Source organism: Sus scrofa, chromosome 6 (assembly GCF_000003025.6).
Source record: "Sus scrofa isolate TJ Tabasco breed Duroc chromosome 6, Sscrofa11.1, whole genome shotgun sequence".
Lineage (NCBI taxonomy): Eukaryota > Metazoa > Chordata > Mammalia > Artiodactyla > Suidae > Sus > Sus scrofa.
Window position 1 is genome coordinate 125,989,008 of NC_010448.4, and position 19,654 is coordinate 126,008,661.

Sequence of the window (19,654 nt, forward strand, 5' to 3'; positions counted from 1 at the left end):
TATACATTTGCAAACAAAGATTGTTCTCAGTAGAATCTGTATTTTTTATTGTTTAACCAATAGTTATGCTTAATGCATTGCATCTCTTTCTGTGTAGGCTTCATGCAGTTTATCCAATCAGTTCCTGTTGCTGAAGTTCTTGATACAGAAGGAAGCATTCAGGTACAGTATTTATTTTAAAGGTTTATAAATTTCATGAATATATTCTTGGTATAAAAAGTTAAATCTTTATAAAAAGTGTATAAAGTTAAAAATGAAAGTCTCTTTTAATCACCCTTCTTCCCTGAGATTGTCTTCCTTTCTTGAGAAGTAAACAATACTAACAGGTGGAAATGCTCCCGTGGTAGTACACATAGATGTTTAATTCCTTAAACAATGCCTGGCATCTAATATCAGGGGTTAATTGGCGCACAAATTTAAATTTGTTGAAGTTTAAGATTATATTATATTCCAGAATATGGAAATATTATAATTTATTTAGCCATCAATGAATATTTTAGTTCTGATTTTGTATTCATAACAGTGCTTTAAGTGATATTCTCGCTCATACATGTTTTGCGTAATTTTTTCTAAGCCTTATCCTCTCTTCCAAACTCATCACTCTCCTTTAATATGAGAAAAGGCAAGTAGTTTCTGGGACTGTAACTCATTTTTAAAAGACCCCATGAAATAATGTTTAATACAAAATTCTTATTGCATCTTAATAGTTTATTTTTATCTTTTATATATAATTTTCCTGTTCTCCCTAAGAAAAATGTATGTAATTCACACAGAAAAATTGATATGCCCCAGGTGAAAAATAATACAGAGAATGCTTGATAGAGGATATTTACTATGATGCATTTTTGTCTTTCTCAGTTTAGAGTGTCCCAGTAATTCAGTGTGGAGTTTAGATTTGCAGAAAAGCATTACTCTGGTTTCTTTTTTTTTTTTTTTTTGTCTTTTGTTTTTTTTGTTGTTGTTGTTGTTGTTGCTATTTCTTGGGCCGCTCCCGCGGCATATGGAGGTTCCCAGGCTAGGGGTTGAATCGGAGCTGTAGCCACCGGCCTACGCCAGAGCCACAGCAACGTGGGATCCGAACCGCGTCTGCAACCTACACCACAGCTCACGGCAACGCCGGATCATTAACCCACTGAGCAAGGGCAGGGACCGAACCCGCAACCTCATGGTTCCTAGTCGGATTCGTTAACCACTGCGCCACGACGGGAACTCCTACTCTGGTTTCTTAGCACAGCAAGTGTTTGGTTCTTTTTGGTTTGGGGTACAGTTCATCTTTGGTGGTTGAAAGCTCAGGCTCAAAGCGTCAAACTGCCTTAGTTCAGAGTTGGCTATGCAACTTTCCAGCCGTCTTTTGAGTGACTGCTTAACCTTTCATGCAGTAAAGAGCATAGCAGGCCTAAGGCTATTATTAGAAAGACCTTGCAAGGTTAGCCTTTGGGTTGTATCTGACCTTTAGTGGGAACTTGGCACTTAACTGATAAGGGTGGTCCACTTACCTAGACTGTTTGTACAAATAATATGATTTATAGCAATGAACCTGCTTTGCTTCTATGATTTTGATAGTTATTGGATTAGACAGACTATGGATGGTGCTTATATGACCAGCCCCCGTTAAAAACCTTGAGTGTTGAGTCTCTAGTGGGCTTTCCTGATTAGTAATGTTGCATCCGTATTAAGCCTTTTTAAATTGTTCCCTATTGAAGAAAAGTAGTAAGTGTGCTCGATGTATCACCTCATAGAAGAGAGCAAGGAGGATTGTGCATGGATTTCACAGGCTTTGCCTGTGTATTCCCATGCTCATCTTGTTATGTATACTTTTGCTGTACCTTACTTGTGATATAACCATAAGTTGAGTCTGTGACTCCATTTAACACATCAAACCTATAAGAGGTCTAGGGGACCCCCTAACATACTTTCAAGTCTCAGTTGTTGTTTTTGTTTTTTTTGTGTTTTTTTTTGTTGTTGTTGTTGTTGTTGTTGCTATTTCTTGGGCCGCTCCCCGCGGCATATGGAGGTTCCCAGGCTAGGGGTCGAATCGGAGCTGTAGCTGCCGGCCTACGCCAGAGCCACAGCAACGCGGGATCCGAGCCGCGTCTGCAACCTACACCACAGCTCACGGCAATGCCGGATCGTCAACCCACTGAGCAAGGGCAGGGACCGAACCCGCAACCTCATGGTTCCTAGTCGGATTCGTTAACCACTGCGCCACGACGGGAACTCCCCAGTTGTTGTTTTTTTAATCTATAAAATTTGAGTAATAATTGGAGTTCCTATCATGGCACAGTGGAAACGAATCTGACTAGGAACCATGAGGTTGTGGGTTCAATCTCTGGCCTTGCTCAGTGGATTAAGAATCCGGTGTTGCTGTGAGCTGTGGTGTAGGTTGCAGATGAGGCTCGGATTCTGCGTTGCTGTGGCTGTGGTTTAGGCCAGCAGCTGTAGCTCTGTTTGGACCCCTAGCCTGGGAACCTCCATATGCTGTGGGTGCAGACCTAAAAAGCAAAAAAAAAAAAAAAAAAAAAAAAAAAAAATTGAGTTATAATTAATAGTACCTAGCTCTAGAGTTGTTCTGAAGATGACCTGAAATGTATGTAGAGCTTTAACATAGGCTGTAATTGAAGTGATTGTTTAATAAAGTTACCACTTACTGTGTTGCTTTGTGTAATTATGATTTTGTAAAATACAAACAGTGATAGTTTGTGTACTGATACTTAGTTCCACGTGTGATCTGCGTAAATAGTTTCCCTGAGTCATAGTTTATCTCATCTTCAACTTTAGTACATAATTAAAAATTGTTTTCCAAAGTAGTTGTTTTTGGAAACAACTATTTGTCATTGCTATACACCTTTGCTTAATACTGATATTGTCAAACATCTAAATTTTGGTATTTTATCATTTAGTTTTCATTTTGCTGATTATCCACAAGGTTGAGCACTTAAATATATGTATAGGCAATTTATTTCTTCTGTAAAGTGCTTAATCATATCTTCTACCCATTTTCCTATTGTGCTGTTTGTCATTTCCTTATTGATTTATGGGAGTTCTTCATATATTCTAGATATAGACTCATTGTCAAACACTTATTTTTTTTTGTAGTATGGTAGTTGTGTTTTCAAATAATATACTTCCTGTATTTTTCTTTAACATCTAGTTATAAGGAAATAGGTCCAGTTGGTAATCTAAAAAAAATTAAATGTACAATTTTCTCAGTGCTTTCAGACTCTTTGGACACTCTGGTGGTTTTATTGTGCCCCTGTAATTCTTTAGTTCAGTATGCAACTTATATATTTATCTTTCTAGCAATTTCTTCTGAATCAGAAAACTCTTACCATTGCATTCTAATTATTTTAAAAATTTTTAAATCATTTTGGAGTTCCCGTTGTGGTGCAGTGGTTAACGAATCCAACTAGGAACCATGAGGTTGCGGGTTCGATCCCTGGCCTTGCTTAGTGGGTTGAGGATCCGGCATTGCCATGAGCTGTGGTGTAGGTCACAGACGCGGCTCGGATCCCGCGTTGCTGTGGCTCTGGCATAGGCTGGTGGCTACAGTTCCGATTGGACCCCTAGCCTAGGAACCTCCATACGCCACAGGAAGTGACCCTAGAAAAGGCAAAAAGACAAAAAATAAAAAATAAAAAAATTTAAAATAATTTTATTGAGGAGTTCCCATTGTGGCACAGCAGAAACAAATCCGACTAGGAACCATGAGGTTGTGGGTTCAATCCCTGGCCTCACTTAGTGGGTTAAGGATCCGGTGTTGCCATAAGCTGTGGTGTAGGTCACAGATGAGGCTCAGATCTGCATTGCTGTGGCTATGGTGTAGGCTGGCATCTACAGCTGTGATTGGACCCCTAGCCTGGGAACCTCCATATGCCGCAGGTGTGGCCCTAAAAAGACAAAAGACAAAAAAGAATAATAATAATTTTATTGAGCTTGTTAATGGTAACAGCGTTTCAGTAGCTATACTGAAATGGTAATTTTAAAAACCATGTTTTACCTATGGGATAGATAAGTAGCAGCTTTTTATTTATTTATTTGTTTGTCTGTAAGCATAGTAATAAGACTGATTCTTGAGGACTGTGCTTCCTAAAGTCCACATTTTATAATTATTGACAAATTTTTAGATCAGATTCCTGTTAGTCATTGTTTATAATTTTGAAATGCCTATTTTTTTAAGAATTGTATTGATTTTATAATTATGTAAATAATTATCTGTTCAGAATTTTTTTAGAAAATATGCACCAAGTGAGAATGGTCCGAATGGAATCAGTGCTGAAGTTATGGATACTTATGTTAAAAGCTGTGGTAAGTTTTTCAAGTTACTACTTTTCATTGATAAGTTGGAGTAAAGGAAAGCAAGCCATCCTGCTATTACCCTACTCATACACGTTTAGAACATGTTTAGATTTTTTTTCTTAATCCTTTTGGGCTACAATGACAGAATACCAGAGACTGGGTGGCTTTAAACAACAGAAATTTCTCACAGTTCTGAAGGCTGGAAATCTGACATAAGGTGCCAGCAGGGTTAGGTGAGTGCCTTCTTTGGGTCAAAGACTTGTTACTGTTCTCCACCTGGTGGGAAGGCTAGGGAGCTCTGTGGGCCCTCTTTTAAAAGTTGCTAAACACATGCATGAGGTCTATAATTATTTTATACCATCATCTTGAGCATTAGGATTTCAACATGTGAATTTCGAGGGAACACATTCAGACCATTGAAGTTGTAAGTGCTGTATAAAAAAAGATATAAAGGAGTTCCCGTCGTGGCGCAGTGGTTAACGAATCCAACTAGGAACCATGAGGTTGCGGGTTTGATCCCTGTCCTTGCTCTGTGGGTTAACGACCTGGCGTTGCCGTGAGCTGTAGTGTAGGTCGCAGATGCAGCTCGGATCCTGTGTTGCTGTGGCTCTGGCATAGGCTGGCAGCTACAGCTCCAATTAGACCCCTAGCCTGGGAACCTCCATATGCCATGGGAGCGGCCCAGGAAATGGCAAAAAAAAAAAAAAAAAAAAAAAAAAAAAAGTATAAAATGTGATGAAAGAGTTCATTAATATTTTGACATAATAGTAGGAATACAGTGTAAATTCTCTTTAGTCTTTAATAGATGTATCTTTGTAATCTCTTAACTGTTCTAAAATCACAGGTCATTTCTTCCTAGAAGTTGTAATTTTCCCCTAGGTTTTCCCTGAGTTCGAGTAGCTGCAGTGAAGTAGACTATAGAATGTCTATCAGGAATAATTATGTTTTCAGTAAATCTCAAGAGCTAAGATGACAGTGCTATGTTAGGAGGTGCCTCTCATTGTATTTTATATTAGTACTTATGGTCCCTTCCCGGAAGTAAGTAAGTAGAGTCATGCTTTTGTATTCAGTTTTATGTATAACCTGGTTTGCATGTGTTTTTCATAATTCTTCTCTTTCTGTTTTTTGTTTCTGAACTGTTAATGCAGCTGGATATTGCGTGATTACATATATTCTTGGAGTTGGGGACAGGCACCTGGATAATCTTTTGCTGACGAAAACAGGTAACAAATAATGGCTCCTAGTAGATATATATTTTATTTGTCAGTGATTTTTATCCTGGAGTCTACTTAGTAAGAAAGTAAGTTGCATAAGTGAAGATAAATCATGTCTTAAAATTCCTTTTATATGGTACAAAGGACATCTAAGTAGATATAGTACTTACTGTAGTAGAAAACCTACAGATGGTCATCTAGTCTTACTTCTTGAAATGCCTCCTATAATGAAAAGGGCATAATGTATGCAAGCAGTCCATTCTCTTACTATATAGCTCTAGTTGGAATGTTAAAATATTCCTTCTCTTATCAAACTTAACTCTCATTAGCCTCTATCTTTAATTCTTTGTCTTTTCCTCTTGGAGTTACATGGAATAATCATTCTCCTTCTCCTTCCTAACTCTTTGGTCCTATGCCTTTAAACACCATTTGTGTGTGTAGACAGCTTCCAAACTTACTCTACTTCAGTCCACTTCATTAGCTTCAAACAGATATCCAGCTTGAAATCCTAAATATGTGGTCAGTTGGTCCCTTCCTCCATTACCTACCTTATAATCAGCCCCTCACTTCTTTTTCCCATCTCAGTAAATAACAACATCCACTCCATTGTTCAAGCCCCAGACTTGGAAGTCATTTTTTAGTCCCATTAGCTTCATCTCACATATTGAACCTATTAGTAAATCATACCTACAGCTCACCTACAAAATAGGTCATGCAATTACCCCCTCCCTTTCATTTCTACTTCTGTGACCCCATTTGAAGGTACCAGTATCTTTTACCCAAACTGTTTGAATAAAATCTGAACTCTTAACTCTAGCTGTTGTGGCTTGCCCACTCTGACCAGTTTGAATGTCTGAATGTAAAACCAATTCTGTTTTGGGCAAGTGCCCTTTCTGTTTCTTTTTCTTGGGAATCTCTCTGGTCAGAACTTTGCAAGTCCAACTTTGATTGGTAAGTCTGAGTTCAAATGGCATCTTTTTAGAGTAGTCTTTTCTAACTCTCTGATCTGAAATAACATGTACTTGTCACCCCACCCCTCTCCTATACTCTCTATTTATTATTCTGTTTTCTTTTTCTTTATAGCACTTATCACTATCTGAAGTTTAATTCACCAAATATTTATTGAGCACCTGCTATTTTATAGGTCCTATTCTAGGTGCTGAGGATAACAAAATGAACAGAGCAGACAAAAAATTTTGGCCCTCAGGGAGCTTACTAACTATCATCACCATCTCCCTCAGGATGTAGGTTCCATGAGAACAGGGACCTTGTCCATCCTGTTTGCCATGCCTCCAGAGCCTTGAATAACACCTAACTAATGTTTTTGATAAGTCATTGTTATTAATGAACGAATATTTCTGCTCTTCTGTGTAGCCTTTTCTTCCCTCTGCCAAATAATTAAAGTTTCTTCAACCCTCCATAGAAAATAGATTTTAAAGTACCCTTAACACAGTCCCTCAGGTAAGGACATTATCTATTTTGTTAGTATTCCTCCAAATTTTGATACGAAGAATTTGACATAGTACATTGGGTATATATAGCCTGACTAATTATTAATATGATAACTGTATTAACTCATGTAGTCTGGAATTTCATGTATTCGGTTTAAAGTTATTAGTGTGCAAAATTATCTGGTAGAATTTGTATGTGGAACCACATCTGCATCAAGGCCAGGAAATCCCTTTAATAACCAAGACTAAGGAATGTAAACAATTGTTGTGGAGGTTCTTGCCAAATATACTAATTTAGCAAAGGATATTTATAAAACATTATGCTGTGTTTGAAGAGAATTACAATTTGGAAAAAGTTTTCCTGTGCTGTTTTCTCAGCTCTTTTTCATTTGAATCTTTTAACTACAAGAATCAAACTACCAAAGTAATTCCATTTGTTTTTATATTTTGATCACTTATAATCACAATAGAATTCTTTAATGTATAGAGTAGCATTACATCTATAATGTTCACAGATCTTATTTATCTCTTTTGGAAATTAATATAATAATAGACTTTTTTCTGTTGGACTTTGAGAAATGCTGTATCTTCTGTGTGTCAGCATGTATTGATGTGGATACTTTAAGAGTAAGATTTGGGAAGAAAGATCTACCTAATACTTTTCTGTCCCAGGTCAGAGATAGTTGTTTTATGGAAATTGAATTGTAAAATTTCACAAACAGGTTTTAAGCCCTTTGTCACCAGTTTTCCACTAGAGGGTACTCCAGATTTTTTTTGAAGAACAAAATCTTAACCTAAAATGTGGTAGATAAGAGGCACATTCTCTTTGTGTTATTTTTTCGTACCTGCTTTTTAATTATTCCATCCTTTATATCATATGCTTACATTTTAAATCTTCCTCACTAGGACAAATGTTTCCAATTTTCAGGTTTAGTTTGAATAAAACTGGATAATTTAAGGAAAGACCAGTTATATCAAGACAAATGGAAGTATAATATATTCCTCAATTTCTAGAAATTTTTAGTGATTTATTTTAAAATTTCTTGGGTCACAGTCATTTTTTACTAACAATCCCTATTTCAGAGCAGTTTCAAGTTATATTAATTACATATGTTGTAGTTGGACTTTGTATAGTGTAGAAAACTATTATATATTTAAAGTGAATCTTGAATGTGTTTCATTGCAGGAAATAGATTTCAATGCTTGTACTTAAAAAAATGCCTTGAATGTCATGAAGCATCTTCCATTGTTTATTTTGAATCCATTGTGCCTTCAATACATACATATTAAAAATTTAGAACTTTAGATTCTCTTATATAGCTCCCAGTCTCTTAGTGTTGATCGGGCATTTTTTAAAATGATAAATAGCATTTCTTCCATTATTCAAAATAAAATATCTTTTATCTTCTATTCTCATCCACCAGATTGGGTAGATTTAGATGGAATTAGAATTATAATCAGAGTTATACTGATTTATTTGTGCTCAGTTACCTGGTTTGAGGAGTGGAAAATAGAGGAAGGAGACACCCAGATTTCACTTCAGTTGGTTTTTGAGGAATTCTCCGTGAATGCACTGTTTTGCCTATAAACATAGTTGTGACAGAAAAGTGTCAGACTAAGAACTTAAGGAATGTGTAGAGGAAACTGTTTTACTGCATATAGAGAATTTCAAAATCTGTGCAGTGGTAATGTGCAAGAATGTAAAATTATCAGTCTGAAATTTAGATTTCCCAGAATTTTTTTTTTTTTTTTTTTTTTTTTTTTTTTTTTTTTTTTTTTTTTTTTTTTTTTGGCCCATGCTTTAGCAGGTGTGATACTTTTAGCTTGGCTGGAGTTTCCTCAGCTTGTGCACCAGAGGGCGTTGTGTATCCACCACAAATGTAAAAGTCTGGAAATTCCTTTGTGTCAGTGTATCATCATGCGGTCAATTAAAATGTTTTTTTCAAGCATATTTGAGTTAAATGATACTTCACTTACTAATGCACTAATTAATATTAATTGGGCAAGAAACTACACAATTTAAGCTGTGATATGAGATTGGAAAAAATGTGAATTTTTTTCAGAGTTGCTGTCCTTTGAAGAAGCTTTAAGAAGTTTATTCAGGGTAATTCATTTGTGGCAGGATTCAAATGAAATATGACTTGAGTTTAATGTCAACTCTTTGGAGAAAGTTTTGTGTTTTATTTTTGAGAATTTGAGAGGGGAAAAAAAGGACCAGTAGAACTGAAAAACATGTTGTTTGTTTATGGTATAGAGACTTTGTAATATAATTAACCTATAAAATTAATATGTAAATAACTGAAAAATATTCCCCAAAATAGAAGCAGGGTGTCTGTAGCAAATCAAAGGTTCTTTGCAGGTCCTAAAGATGGCCTTGTTAAACCTGGGGTTATCCATTTATATAAATAGTAGAGAAGGGGTAGCTTTTTTGTCCGTCCTGGCATTTCAGAGGAATAAGTACCCTTTGAGCCTTTTCTCAGAAAGCTTAGAGCAAAGAAATAGTCATTTTTATACTAACTGCACATTTTTTCAATACATCTCCTATCCTGATCTTTATCATTCTTCAATTTTATGTTCAGTTGATTCACTTCCCTTTTTAATTCTGAGGAACAGTCTCACATAGGAATTAATATGTCAGGCTCTAAAATCAAATTATTTGGGCTTAAATTGTCCCTCCACCATTGGGTGACAGAGTAAGTTATCTGATATATCTGTGTTTCAGTCTCTTCTTTTTCTCTTTTTTTAAGGGTAATATTTATTGGAAAAATGAAAATAAGAGGGGAAATAATCATATAGCTTCACCAGGCATTTTACATAGTTTAATTTCTTATCACATCGGATCCTAACTATATGTACAAGGAAGTGAGGCAAAAAAAAGTTAGATAAATTGTTCAAGGCCATGCAGAATTGGTCTGAATCCAGGTTTTCCTGCTTCCAAAACATATTATGCTATACCCCCTGTGTGTTACTTACTAGGTTCTGTAAGTCAGTATCTCCTTCTGAATGTGTGAATAATAATAGAACTTCTCTGGCAATGTGAGGGTGGAATGACTTAATATGGTGAAATCGTGTGGTACTGAGCACATCGTAAAAATTCCTTAAGGGCTGACTGTTGCGGTTTTGTTTGTTTATTTTACCACCAGGAAATAAGAATGCCTTCCTTTTTAAGCTTATATATTTGTTATTTGGAATCATAATTTTAGAGATAACAAAATAGTATATTTCAAAAAAAATTTCCATTCTAAATCTAAACTTCTATAAGTTACTGCCCTCTAAATTCTCTTGAGTGACATATTATTTCAGTAGAATAGAAAGATTTATGAGAGAAAGAGTCACTTTACTCAGTGATTTAATATTATCCTTTCTGTGTTTTATTTTTTTCATTTATAATGATATTTATTTTTTCTGTTTATTTATGGTATTCTATCAATTTTCTACTGTATAACAAGGTGACCCAGTTACTCATACATGTATACATTCTTTTTTCTCATATTATCATGCTCCATCATAAGTGATGAGACATAGTTCCCAGTGCAATACAGCAGGATCTCATTGCTTATTCATTCCAAAGGCAATAGTTTGCGTCTATTAACCCCAAATTCCTAATCCATCCCACTCCTTCCCCTCCCCCACCCCCTTAGCAACCACAAGTCTGTTTTCCATGTCAATGATTTTCTTTTCTGTGGAAAGTTTCATTTGTGCTGTATATCAGATTCCAGATATAAGTGATACCATAGGGTATTTGTCTTTCTGTCTGACTTACTTCTCTTAGTATGAGAGTTTCTAGTTCTCTCCATATTACTGCAAATGGCATTATTTTGTTTGTTTTAATGGCTGAGTAGTATTCCATTGTGTATGTATACCACATCTTCCTAATCCAATCATCTGTTGATGGACATTTGGGTTGTTTCCATGTCTTGGCTATTGTGAATAGTGCTAGAATGTATATGCAGGTGCATGTGTCTTTTTCAAGGAAAGTTTTGTCTGGATATATGCCCAAGAGTGGGATTGCAGGGTCATATGGTATTTCTATATATAGTTGTTTTTTTTTTTTTTTTGTCTTTTGTCATTTGTTGTTTGTTGTTGTTGTTGTTGCTATTTCTTGGGCCGCTCCCGCGGCATATGGAGGTTCCCAGCCAGAGGTTGAATCGGAGCTGTAGCCACTGGCCTACGCCAGAGCCACAGCAACGCGGGATCCGAGCTGCGTCTGCAACCTACACCACAGCTCACGGCAACGCCGGATCGTTAACCCACTGAGCAAGGGCAGGGACCGAACCCGCAACCTCATGGTTCCTAGTCAGATTCGTTAACCACTGCGCCACGACGGGAACTCCTCTATATATAGTTTTCTAAGGTACCTCCATACTGATCTCCATAGTGGTTGTACCAGCTTACATTCCCACCAACAGTGCAGGAGGGTTCCCCTTTCTGAACACCCTTTCCAGCATTTGTTATTTGTGGACTTATTAATGATGGCCAATCTGACTGGTGTGAGGTGGTACCTCATGGCAGTTTTGATTTGATTTTTCTCTAATTATCAGGGATATTGAGCATTTTTTCATGTGCTTGTTGGCCATCTGTATATATTCTTTGGAGAAATGTCTCTTCAGGTCTTTTGCCCATTTTTCAATTGGGTTGTTGGCTTTTTTGCTGTTGAGTTGTATAAGTTGCTTGCATATTTTAGAGATTAAGCCCTTGTCAGTTGCATCATTTGAGACTATTTTCTCCCATTCTGTAAGTTGTCTTTTTGTTTTCTTTGTGATTTCCTTTGCTGTGCAAAAGCTTGTCAATTTGATTAGATTCCACTGGTTTATTTTGCTTTTATTTCTGTTGCTTTGGGAGACTGACCTGAGGAAACATTTGTAAGGTCATATCAGAGAATGCTTTGCCTATGTTTTCTTATAGGAGTTTAATGCTGTCTTGTCTTACAGTTAACTCTTTAAGCCATTTTGAATTTATTTTCATACATGGTGTGAGGGTGTGTTCTAGTTTAATTGATTTATATGTGACTGTCCAGATTTCCCAGTAGTGCTTGCTGAAAATACTGTCTTTTCCCCATTTTATATTCTTTCCTCCTTTGTCGACTGTAGGTGTCTGGATTTATTTCTGGGTTCTCTATTCTGTTCCATTGGTCTGTATGTCTGTTTTGGTACACGTACAACATCGTCTTGATGACTCTGGCTTTGTAATATTGCCTAAAGTCTGGGAGAAATATGCCTCCTGCTTGGTTTTTGTCCTCAGAATTGCTTTGGCAATTCTGGGTCTTTTGTGGTTCCATGTAAATTTTTGGATTGTTTCTTCTAGTTATTTGAAAAATGTCATGGGTAATTTGATAGGGATTGAATTGAATCTGTAGGATTGCTTTTTTTACAATATTAATTTTTACAACCCAAGAGCATGGAATAGCTTTCCATTTCTTACATCTTGTTTAATTTCCTTGATTAATGTTTTATAGTTCTCAGTGTATAAGTCTTTTACCTCCTTGGTCAGGTGTTTTCTCAGGTATTTGATTTTGGGGGAATGTAATTTTAAAAGGTATTGTATTTTTGTATTCCTATTCTAATATTTCATTGTTAGTATATAGAAATGCGACTGATTTCTGAATATTAATCTTATATCCTGCTACTTTGCTGAATTTGTTGATCAGTTCAGGTAGTTTTGGGGTTGAGTCCTTAGGGTTTTCTATATCTTGTGATCTGCATGCAGTGAAAATTTTACCTCTTCTCTTATTTCTTTTGTTTGTCTGATTGCTGTGGCTAGGACTTCCAACACTATGCTGAATAAAAGTGGTGCACGTGGGCAGCCTTTTCTTGTTCCAGATTTTAGTGGGAAGGCTTTCAGCTTTTCTCCATCGAGTATTATTGGCTCTGGGTTTGTCATTAATGGCTTTAATTATGTTAAGGTATGTTCCCTCTTTACCCACTTTGCTAAGAGTTTTTGTCATGAATGGATGTGGGACTTTGTCAGATTCTTTCTCTGCATCTATTGAGATGATCATGTGGGTTTTGACTTCTTTTTTTGTTAATGTGGTGTATAATGTTGATTGATTTGCGTATGTTGAACCATCCTTGTGAACATGGGATGAATCCCATGTGGTCGTGGTGTATGATCTTTTTGATATGTTGTTGGATTCGCTTGGCTAAAATTTTGAGAATTTTTGCATCCATAATTTGTCAAAGATAATTGGCCTATAGTTTTTCTTTTTCGGTGGTATCTTTGTCTCATTTTGGAATTAGGGTGATGATGGTATCATAGAATGGCTTTGGGAGTGTTCCTTCTTCTTCAAACTTTTGGAAAACTTTAAGGAAGGTGGGGATCAGTTCCTCTTTGTATGTTTGGTAGAGTTCACCTGTGAAGCCATCTGCTCCTGGACTTTTATATGTAGGGAGTGTTTTTGTGACATATTCAATTCCATTTCTAGTGATCCGTCTGTTCAGTTGATCTGTTTCTTCTTGATTCGGTTTTGGCAGACGGTAAGTCTCTAGAAAGTTGTCCATTTTTTCTAGGTTGTCAAATTTGTTGGCATACAGTTGTTCATAGTATTCTCTTTTGGTTTTTTGTATTTCTGCAATATCCTCTGTGATTTCTCCTTTTTCATTCCTTATTTTGTTTATTTGGGTTTTTTCTTTCCTCTTCTTGGTGAGTCTGGCTTGAGGTTTGTCAATTTTGTTTACCTTTTCAAAGAACCAGCTCTTGCTTTTTTGATTTTTTTCTGTTGTTTTTGGAATCTCTATTTTATTGGTTTCCTCTCTGATCTTTATGATTTACTTTCTTCTGCTGACTTTAGTTTTTGTTGTTGTTGTTGTTGTTGTTCTTTTTCTAATTAATTTAGGTGGTAGGTTAAGTTGTCAGTTTGAGATTTTTCTTCTTTTTTGAGGAAGGCCTGTATTGCTATGAATTTCCCTCCGAGCACTGCTTTTGCAGCACCCCATCGATTTTGAGTGGTTGTGTCTTCATTATCATTTGTCTTGAGGTATTTTTAAATTTCCTTCTTGATTTCCTCATTGACCCATTGGTTTCTTTAGTAGCATGTTGTTTAGTCTCCATGTAGTTTGTTTTTTCTCATTTTTTTTTTCCTGTGGTTGATTTCTAGTTTCATGCAATTGTGATCAGAAAAGCTACCTGATATGACTTCTATACTCTTAAATTTGTTGAGGTTAGCTTCATGCCCCAGTATGTGATCAATCCTTTAGAATGTTCCATGTGCACTAGAGAAGAATGTATATTCTGATTTTTTTGGATGTAATGTCCTAAAACTTTTCTGTTTTGTCTTTTATTATCTCTATTGACTTTTGATTTTCTGTCTAGAGGATCTGTCCATTGATATGAGTGGGGTGTTAAAGTGTCCTACTATGATTGTACTCCCATCAGTTTCTCCTTTTATGTATGTTAGTATTTGTTGTCAGTATCTGGGTGCTTCTATGTCAGGAGCGTATATATTGGTGATTGTAATATCCTCTTCTTGAATGGATCCTTTAATCATTAAGTAGTGTCCTTTTTCTTTATGCCCTTTGTTTTAAAGTCTATTTTGTCTGATGCGAGTATTGCAACACCTGCTTTCCTGTCTTGTCCATTGACATGAAACATCTTTTCCCATCCCCTCACTTCAACCTGTATGTTTTCTTTCTCCTAAGGTGAGTCTCTGGTAGAGAGCAGATTGTAGGTTTTTGCTTTTTTATCCAATCTGCTACTCTGTGTCTTTTGATTGGAGCATTCAGCCCATTGACATTTAAGGTAATTATTGATAGATATGTATTTATTGCCATTTTAAACCTTGTTTTCCAGGTGATTCTATGTTTCTCCTGTCTTCCTTTTCTTTTTTGGTTGGATGGTTTCCATTTATTTTATGCTTGAGTACTTTTATTTTTAGTTTTTGGGAATGTAGTGTTGGTTTTGATTTGTGGCTGCCCTGTTTTTGTATATTAACCCCTTCCTGTATGTGCTTTCTTTAGCCTGATACTCATGTAGGCTTAAACACATTATTAAAATTAAAAAAAAAAAAAGAATCTATATTTCTGACTTTCCTTCCCCACATTGTATGATTTTGATGTCTTTTTTTTAACATTTTCATGTTTAGATCTCTATGCTGACTTATTTAAGTGACTGCTTTTCAATTGTGATTTCCTCTATCCTATTTCTTCTTTTTTTTCAATTTAGAGGAGGCTTTCAGTATTTCTTTCAGAATGGGTTTAGTATTGCTGTACTCTTAGCTTTTGTTTGTTGGAGAAATTCTTTACTCCTTCTATTTTAAATGATATTCTTGCTGGATAGAGTATTCTAGGTTGCTAGGTTTTTCCTTTCAGAACTTTAAATATATCTTACCACTCCCGTCTGTCCTGTAGTGTTTCTGCAGAGAAATCAGCTGATAGCTTTATGTGGGTTCCCTTATAATTAACACTTTGCTTTTCTCTTGCTGCCTTTAGAATCTTCTTTTTATCTTTAACTTTTGCCATTTGTATTATAATATATCTTGGTGTGGGCCTATTTGGGTTCAACTTGTTTGGGGCCCTCTGTGCTTCCTATATCTTGATATCAATTTGTTTGTCAATTTTGTTTACCTTTTCTAAAGTTCCCTTTAGATTTGGAAAGTTTTCAGCTTTCAAAATATAATTTATTAAGTATATTTTCAATTCCCTTTTCTTTTTCTTCTTCTTCTGTAATTCCTATTATGTGTTGACTGGTCTGCTTTATATTATCCCATAGATCTCTTATATTGCTTTCATGTTTTTTCATTTGGTTTTCTGTCTGCTGTCCTGATTCGGTTATTTCCATTATTCTATCTTCCAAGTCATTAATTTGTTCCTCTACATTATTCATTCTGCTGTTTAGTGCCTTTAGCTCAATTTGTGTCTTTGCAAATGAATTTTTATAATTTTTTATGTTCTTCCTTATATTTTCTAGTTCCTTTCTAAAGGAATCTGCACTACTGTTCACATCTGCTCTTAATTCTTGATATTCAGTCTTAATTCCTTCAGTATTTTCACTACCTTCCTTTTGAACTCAGTGTCTATCAGACTACAGAGGTCTCTTTCATTGTTTGCTGCTTCATGTGAATTCTGTTCTTTTAACTGGGAATGGTTCCTGAGCTTCCATATCTTGCTAATGTTCTTCTTTTTCTGTGAGTTTAGGGAAGCCAAACTGTAGCCTTGGAGGGCTACTTCTACACAAGAGAGCCCCTTTGTATTTTATGTGGGGTTACTTTTTATTTTTGGTGTGGAAGTTTGATTATTTGCTATCTCTTTCTTCAATGTGAGCAGGCCGTTATCCCCAGGGTACTGAGTGTGTTTTCAGGGAGAAGGAGGCAGTGGGTAGGGCTAGTAGTCAGTTCCTGGCTGCTGGGCTCTCAACAGCAGCAAGGACCTACAGGAGGGTGGTACAGGCCACTCCTAGTTGTAGGGCCCTGGGAAATGGTAATGAGGCTTAGGCAGCTTTACAAGGTGCCCAGAGAATTTTGCAGTGGCAGCAGAAGGATGTGTGAGTTCCCAGGGAAGTGAGAGCAACCACAGGTAGTTTTTGATTGCAATGCCCTCCTCGGAGGTGACTGGAGCCGCAAGTGGTGCCTGTTCAGGGACCCTTAGTGGTAGTGGACCATGACTGTCTCTGGAGTCAGCGATAACTGCAGTGGTTTGCCCCCGCCACCTGCAGACCATTCAAGAATCATCCCATCTCACTTAGCCCACACAGGAGGTGCAGCACAGGCTACTCCTAGTTGCAGGATCCTGGGAAGTGACAGAGATCAACTGTGCGGGCACTGCCCAGAGCATTTGGCAGTGGCAGTAACAGGGCCATTGTGCTCCCAGGGTGGGAGAGCAACAAACAGGTGGTATTCCATCACAGTGCCCTCCTCTGTGGTACCCTTGAGGTGATTGGGGCAACAAGTGGTGCTTGTTCACGGACCCCTAGTGGTGGTGGGCCACGCCCACCTCTGGAGTCAAAAATAACTGCAGTGGTTTGCCCCCACCACCTGCAGATCATGCAAGAAGCACCATGCAGGAGGTGCTGTACCAGCTGCTCCTATTTGTAGAGTCTTGGGAAAGGACAGTGATCAAGCATCTGTGCGCTGCCCAGAGTATTTGGCATTGGCAGCTGCAGGGCGGGTGTGTTCTCAGGAGGTTGAGAGCAACAACATGTGCTGCTTGGTTGCAGTGCCCTCTTTTTTTTTTTTGGCCGATCCCTGAGGTGACTGGGGTCACAGGTGGAGCCCACTCACAGTCCCCCATGACCGCCATGGTCCGTTCCTGCTGCCTGTAGATCACTCAAGAAGCACCATGTTGAACTTAGTGCCATGCTTCCCTTAGCCCACACAAGAGGTTCCTGGCCACCATAGCCTGAACCAGAAGGACCTGGTCTCCCGTAGCCTGTGCAAGTGGCTTCTCCCCACCGGTAGCCTGTGCTGGAAGCACCCCATCCTCTGAGCCTGTGCGCACGTGTGCGCAGGGAGATTCCTATGGCGGTCCACCCCTCCTCCTCTCTCCTTCCACCTTGCTTCTCTTGCGGGCCCAGACCTTCTCCTGGATTCCCTTTGCCATGGCATTTCACTCCCCAGCCCATAACACACCACATCTCCTCCCATGACACACTGCTCTTTAGCCCCTCAGGCTGTCCCAACACAGCTAACCCTAGTCCTCTTCCCAGGAATGACCTCCAGAGCCTAAGCCTCAACACCCACCACCCACCAAAGTATCTCAGGCTGTGGTATCTGGGGCAGTGGTGCAAATGGTCGTGCTGCTCTCACTCTACTTTGTCCTCAGTTCAGCTGCTGCGCTTTTCTCGGAGACTTTGAGGTCCCTCTGTCTTGGCTGATCTCCCAGTAGGTTAGGTGGCTTCCCAGGGTGTGGGTTCCTTTTCTCCTACACAGCTCCCTCTCAGGAATGCTAGTCCCGTCCTGATTCCTTTTCTCTCTCTCTTTCTTTTGTTCTACCCAGTTATGTCAAGGGTTTCTTGCCCCTTTTGGAGGTGTAGATAAGATGGTGTACAACAGTAGATGTTCCGTGCGAGTCATTTTATATGCAGATGTGTTTTTTTGATGTGTTTGTGGGAGAAGGTGAGTGCGACCTCTTACTCCTCTGCCATCTTTATCCATCCCCTTCCTTTCTGTGTTTTAGGCAAATTGTAATATTTTTTAAATAAATATGATTTTAAAATTTTTCATCAGGGCATGTAATGGTTGTTCATGATACTCAAAATCTTACATGGGAAGAACTTAGTTACTATTTGAATGGTGATACTTTCTCAGCTATTTGTATTTAGTTTATTCAGATTGGGGGATTAAATACACTGTAAAATCTAAAACTATAAACTTATATTCCTAATATGCTTATTTATTCTCTGGAACATGAGAGAAAAAAGTGTAAAACGTTTTGTGCACAATAGGCACCCAGCAAGTGCTTTCAGAATAAATAAATGAACCAGATGTTTTCATCTTGTCTGTCTTTGGGGTTTCAGAAAAATCTGTTTCCTGTGAAAACTTATTAATCATATAGACTATGGACATACTATCTTTTCCAATTTGATTTGTGTTTCTCACTTGCTATGTGCAAAAGAGAACTAAGCACCTAAGACCTTCCCTTTTTATCTATAGATATTTTTTTTAGTCTTTATTGATCATTTTTAAGATGTTTAAATAGTGAGGACTTTTTTTTTTTGGACTGCACCTGCAGCATGTAGAAGTTCCTGGGCTAGGGATTGAATCTGATCCACAGATGCAACCTACACCAAAGCTTTGACAATGACAGATCCTTTACCCATTGTGTTGGGCTGGGAATCAACCCTGCATCCCTGGAGAGACAATACAGATTGTTACCCCACTGCATTACAGTAGGAACTCCATTTTTTTTTTTTTTTTTAAATGAGGACTTGTCTTTATCTGAATAGTTTTCTTTTTAGACATTATTTAAAATCTGATCATTTTAAAGTTTCTTAAATATTCAGAATCAGGAAGTCAGTCTTTTTTATGTTTACTGAAACCTATTGTTGACTGAAAAAAATCTACAGCCTAAAAGTTGAGAAGTTCCTGTTGTGACTCAGCAGGTTAAGAACCTGACATAATGTCTGTGAGGATGTTGGTTTGATCCCTGGCCTCACTCAGTAGGTTAAGGATCCAGCCAGCATTGCTACAGGCTGTGTTGTAGGTCCCAGATACAGCTCAGATCTGACATGGCTGTGGATGTGGCATAAGCCAGCAGCTACAGCTCCAATTCCACCCTTAGCCTGGGAACTTCCATATGCTTCAGGTGCAGCCCTAAAAAGAAAAGAGAAAAAAAAAAAAAGTTGAGAATTATGTTTTATTTGGTGGACAAAACTGAGGACTTAAACCTCAGTTCTGAGAGACTGCTCCAAAGAGGTAAGGGAGGAGCAGGATATACAGGGGTTTTTGCAACAAATACCAGGTAGTTGGAGCATTAAAAGTTTACCATTAATGAAAGAAAACTGTATATCTCAAGATAATGAATTTAGCACTTTTCTATGTATGAGAAGATGCAGGAGTCTGGACTCATTGAAATCATTCCTTGGATATATGCACCTTATTTACCTAGGGCCACTATCCTGTTCTTTCCCAAACTGAGTCCCATCAGAGTGCACTGTTGGGGGTGGCTTCAGTGACTGAGGGCTTGGCAGAGGGCAGCCCCTTTGTCTCCATCCTAATTTCCCTCAGGGCTCACAGTCTGTGGGAGCAGCTATAGTGGCTTGAAG

At 37.7% G+C, this 19,654-nt stretch overlaps 1 protein-coding gene across 2 annotated transcripts in view; it reads left to right on the plus strand.

Moving 5' to 3' along the window:
• The window catches only part of PIK3C3 (phosphatidylinositol 3-kinase catalytic subunit type 3), a 148,156-nt gene that overhangs the window by 98,410 nt on the left and 30,092 nt on the right, over window positions 1-19,654 (plus strand). For both annotated transcript variants that reach the window (XM_021093598.1, NM_001012956.2), the window contains 3 exon segments: window positions 98-162; window positions 4,221-4,305; window positions 5,445-5,519. In XM_021093598.1, coding sequence (XP_020949257.1) covers window positions 98-162; window positions 4,221-4,305; window positions 5,445-5,519 — 225 coding nt within the window.